General features: G+C 34.6%; 1 protein-coding gene across 1 annotated transcript; it reads right to left on the reverse strand.

Annotated features, from left to right (window-relative positions):
- Nucleotides 1-620: 620 nt before the first annotated feature.
- On the reverse strand, nucleotides 621-4,814 carry LOC113219342 (voltage-dependent calcium channel subunit alpha-2/delta-4-like). The gene is made up of 7 exons (XM_026445945.1): nucleotides 4,796-4,814; nucleotides 4,024-4,053; nucleotides 3,761-3,897; nucleotides 3,506-3,675; nucleotides 3,227-3,432; nucleotides 2,849-3,143; nucleotides 621-2,728 (listed from the first exon to the last, which is right to left on the reverse strand). The coding sequence occupies exons 1-7, from the start codon at nucleotides 4,812-4,814 to the stop codon at nucleotides 2,446-2,448; spliced, it is 1,140 nt and encodes a 379-aa protein (XP_026301730.1). The 3' UTR covers nucleotides 621-2,445.
- Nucleotides 4,815-5,552: the final 738 nt, after the last annotated feature.

Genomic DNA, 5,552 nt, shown 5'->3' on the forward strand with positions numbered 1-5,552 from the left:
TATCTTTGCATACGCTGTGTATTTATATTCGTAACCGACTTTATTATCAATATACAAATAATGGAAGACATAGCAGCACCTAGAAGTGCTGTTCAAAAAACGACTTCTTATCTAAAACGTTCGTAAATTTTTTCTTCTTTTTTCCTTTTTAACGACACTTTTCTTGACTTTTGCCTTATTTTCGTAGCTTCGTTCTCGATTCGCGTTCTTATCGTTGCGAACGAAGCGCGTTATATCTCTAACGGTCGTTTTTACGAATAATGTACTAAATGATATTATAGATAACCAAACTGAGACATATTATACGCGTGGTAATAGAATACGTATTCCTTTTAATTTAATTTGATTCGTTCGTTATTTTACGTTTCGTTAGGCTATTCGTCGTATCTTTGTTCTTTACGACTTTTTTCTCGCATGGACGACGCGTTATCGATCTTTCTTTTCGTCTTCTTTCCTTCGTCCATTTCCTTCGTGACGTTATTATTTTTTTTGCCGCATCCAGATATTTTCGTCCAACTCGAATATTTGCGAATGTATGCGAATAATGTATATATTCTCTAAACGCGTACATGGTCGTTTTATCACCGACGACGCGTAAATATCGTTCGATGTCTTCGTACTTTTCTTTCGATCGATAGTTTGTCGTAAACGTGTTCCACGTTTTACCTTCTCTTTACCTCATCGTTGACAAAAAAGAAAAACGCTACGTTCGATTTGCTCGTCGATCCTTGATTTTTTTTCGAGCCTCGTACGCGACCGATATTTTTTCTTTCTTTTCTTCTCTATTGTTTCTCTGTTTTCCACGCTATTGTCGAATGTCTTTTATCGTGCTTCTCTAATGTAACAAGCGATAATTTGGAATTTAAATCGTAGAACGTTGTTCCGTATTGTGTATCATGCCGCGTAACGTTCGAAAAAGAGGAAGAAAAAAGTATAATCGATACTTGCCCTAATAATTGCAAGCGTAATATCAAAGTTTAACTATGCGCAACGTGCGGTACATTTATCGTAATATTGTCGTCTGAAGAAGACGTACGCACGCGTAAGTAGAATATGAGCGAGAATATAGAATCGATATTTTTTGGCAATTACATCGAAAATTCGATGGCGTGAAACGAGAGTGCAGGTCCGTTATTTCCAAACGCGAGTGTCGAATGACGCGATATCGTTATGCAACGTTCTAACTTATGTTTCGATAAACTTTCCCTCCCCTCGTTTCTTTTTTTTTCTTTTTTTTTCTTTTTTTTTTTTTTTTTTTGCTTATTCTTTCGAACATGAAGGAATGTGTCACGAAATAGGAACAGCTTTGATACAATTTTTCATTTTCCATTTTTACTTCGACGATCAATGTACGCGCTCGGATCATTAATAATAACTAATCACACTCGTAAGTTTTATATACATATGTCGTACGCTTACGCGTGATTTATAAATGATGAACGTTTGATTCGTGTACCGATCTCGGAAAATATGGAAACGACGACAATGTTTCGATTAAATTGTAATAATGAATAAATGAAACGGTTCTCGCTAGACGCGATTAACTCGAAGAAAAAGAAAAAAAACTCGACCAAGAAGGATCGCGCTTATCGCCATGATTATTATAGCCGGATTATTAAGAAATCGCCTTAAATGTTTATGCGTATTGTCGTTTCCACTCTGCTCGATCCACGCTTCGTGATTACACGTGACTTTAACTTACTTTTTTTTTTTTCTTCCATATGTTACTGACTTAGATACGATTAGGAAATATTCACAATCTCTTTGCAACAAAATTTATAATGGGATATGTAATCATAGATCAACATTAATATTATGTATTTGAATATGTACACGTCTCTTTTGTGCGCATACACACGCATGCCTATGCGAGACTTATGCGTGTGCATGCGTGATTGTTACGTACACGTAGAGTGCACGTGTATGTACACGAATACGTGTAAATTACAGTCATACAAACGCGTGTTATACGTATGTATGACTGTAATTTACACGCGTAAACCTCCTTCCAAATATGCAAGTATGTATATATGTATGTATATTTATATGTATGTATGTGTGTGTGTATGTATGTGTGCATACGCGTATATATACGTACGTATATACGTACATATGTACGCACGCATACACGTACGAATATATCTATGAATATGTATATACACGTGCACTCGCTCGTTCATTCTTATGCACGTATTACTCAATTATATAGGTATTAAACCGATAAACTAGTATATCATTTTTATAACTGTTTCATAGAAACGGCAACGCTAAATTCATTTCAAAAACGTTAATTCGTGGATATCTGTATTCATATTTGTCTGTCTCTCATATCCGTCTGTCTGTCCGTCTATTCGTCCGTCCGTATCTGTCTTCGTCTATCTATCCGTCCGTATGTTAAATGTGTGTGCGTGTATATGTATAATAGAATCGTCAATTGGAACAAAGTCACGCGAGAGTGCTTGAAACAATTGCGACGATGAATAAGAAGAAGAAATGACAGGGACGATTCGCGCTACCGCAAAATTTGATCTCCATTTCTTCTGGATGATAATTTATACATTTGGGAGGTCTGCGCCGGTACAAACGTTCTCTTCTCGCGATGCAAGCACCGGGTTCTGTCAGAGCCTCTATGGGTTCGATGCTCAATTGTTTACTTCCACATGGACACAACGTGTCCACTACCAGCAAAATCAAATTCGTATGGGGAATCTTTTGTACGCTGAATGGCCTGTAAATATAAAATAGCGACGATAAATCTATCCATAATTAAATTTTTCAATTATTAACGTTGCTGCATTTTAAACCGATAAAGATGTTGATTTTTCATCATTAGTAAGTGTAAATATACCTTTCGCAACCGGTGTCATGACAATTGGTTAATTTCCCTTTCAACGGATTACTTTGTCCGCTGGTATTCAATCTATCGGGTTGTAAAATATAAAGATCCGTTTTTTTCTCGCATGATCTTAGCCTTGTTCGTAAATGATGCGTGGACGTAGCTCGTGTTGTACCAGGAGACGCAGGGGTTGCAGCGGTAATGGTCGGAAGCCTTGGAAAATTTCCATCCGATATTGGTTCGTCCGTCGGTTCTCCTCCTCCGTCTATCGCCAATGACTCGAATTCGTGAACTTGTCCGATCGAATCTTTCAAAAGTATAGGGTATATATTTTTATTTTTGTAACGATTGATATCTTTCTCCCTTATTCTTTTTTATCCTATTTCTTACCGTCCAGAGGTCTCACGGATTCACCGGCGAATGCGAATGCGACTTGCCATAAATTTTGAAAATTAAAGCCAAATGCCATGCTCCAAAGAAAATTTCCCAATATCGCGATCGTTTTCGCGACAGATTCCGAGAACGTCCTCGATGCGGACGATTGATGAGATTCTTGTGGACTGCATATACCTTGATAATCGGTCACTGTTACTTTTCTGCAATTAACGAATAAAAAAATATTTCCGTTTTGTTCTTATATCTTTTTTCTACACTCGAATAGATTTATACCTATAGATTCTGTCCTGAACTAGCGAATCCATTATAGTGCCGTCGATCTCGCCGAAAAATTTTCCAGTATGCTCATGACGTTCGCTGATTATAATGAATCCGTTATTGTCCAAGATGTAACAGTCTAACGCGTCGGAGGCGCAATTTTTCTTGCAATTCGTACCGCTACACTGAAAGATAAATGGAAATTATTATTTATTTCGGAATAAATGAAAAAAAAATAGAAGAATGGGAAGATATTTGACAGAAATTTACCGTCGAAGTAATATTGACGAAGCGAGAGGCCAGTGAAGAATGTTGAAACTGTAAACCTACGACAGCTGCTGGTGCTTTGTGTCCCGTTCCGATAAAAACCGCGTGAGTAGCGGTTACTAACGGATTGGGACTGTCCGCTACGTGAAAAATATTTAAAATTGAAGGGAAAAAAAAAAGAAATAAAGATGGTGGTAGTTAGAAATGCAATTTTCGAAAATATTCTTAATTGTACAAGTAAAAATAATTGGACGATGGATACGTACCGGCGTTAAAAGGTACGCTGAAACGGAAACCTTTTTAAACCGTTCAACTTTTATTTGAAACATTTTTTAATATTCTGAATAATAAACGAGATATATAAGAAAAAAGATTTCGAAATTCCTTGAGCGATAGAAAAATTTTTGTCCAAAAATTCCACTTTGTATTAGGAGAACATGATGTGACAGGAGGTCGACCTCCTAAAAATTTCTAATTTTTTGCTATATCTTTAAAACTTATGGTTTTTCGGTATAAGTGGGTTAATACTTTTTTATAGGAAATTTTACGCTCCATCGATTGGTGCTTTAAAAAATGCATGTTATCGGTAAAAAAAATAAAGTTGTGCTCGAAATGCTCTTTATTGGTCAATCTGTTAAAAAAGTGAGAGCGTCAGGATATAGCCCTTTTTAAACCGTTCAACTTTTATTTGAAACATTTTTTAATATTCTGAATAATAAACGAGATATATAAGAAAAAATATTTCGAAATTCCTTGAGCGATAGAAAAATTTTTGTCCAAAACTTGCACTTTGTATTAGGAGAACATGATGTGACTGGAGGTCGACCTCCTAAAAATTTCTAATTTTTGCTATATCTTTTATAATGGTTTTTCGGTATAAGTGAGTTAATAAATATATATGTATGTATGTCGTATCGGATATATGATTCAGATCTTTCGGGACAATTTGTCACTGTCGTTTCACACCGCGGATCGTTACGCCTCTCGCGTAAATACGATCGCGCGTGAGATCACGCGATCTATCGCTTTTGAAGTTACGTGTTTCTGCATTTGTCATGGGTAACAAGTTGCTCGAGGAAATGCAGCCGCGAGAATATTAAATCACGAATACAAAACGAAATTCTTGAGTTACGACAATTAAGCGATTTGATCTGGAATCTTTTTTTGTAATAAATATACGAAGAATATATGAATGGTTTTCTTTATTGTCGGAATTCATTTATATTTAAAAGTTATTGTTTATTTTGATATCATCTATGGATAATTTCTTTCAAGATTTTTTTTTTTTGTTATACGTGCTATGTGTAATTAAATTGTGCCTCATGTTTAAGAATTAAATCATTAAAATATTCATTTCTGTTAAATCTATAAATATTCTCTTTGTTCCAGTCTAAAGTTTTTTATAATTATTCTATATTTTTCTTTTCTTTTTTTTTTTTGATTCGATTTTAGTTTTGAAAGTAGTTTTTTGTAATTGGAATTATTTATTCTAATTACTTGGACTATTGAATATAATTTACTTGTATTCAAATAAAAATTGCACCAAGTATCAGGGACAAAAAATTATAAAAAAAAAAGATCTCCAGCAATAAATCTAATTAGTAGTCTAATAAATAAATGTAATAAAGTGAATATAGTAAATTTGTAATGAACAAATAAATCGCGATATTAATTATTATATTTCGTCTAATTATTAGATTATGAAAAAAGAAAAAAATGATGGCCCAAATCGAAATTTAACTAATTCTTGTTATTCGGGTAACGTAAAAATTTGGAGAAGAAGGAACAAATCAAA

This window comes from Apis mellifera (genome assembly GCF_003254395.2).
Source record: "Apis mellifera strain DH4 linkage group LG10 unlocalized genomic scaffold, Amel_HAv3.1 GroupUN_244_associated_to_Group10, whole genome shotgun sequence".
Lineage (NCBI taxonomy): Eukaryota > Metazoa > Arthropoda > Insecta > Hymenoptera > Apidae > Apis > Apis mellifera.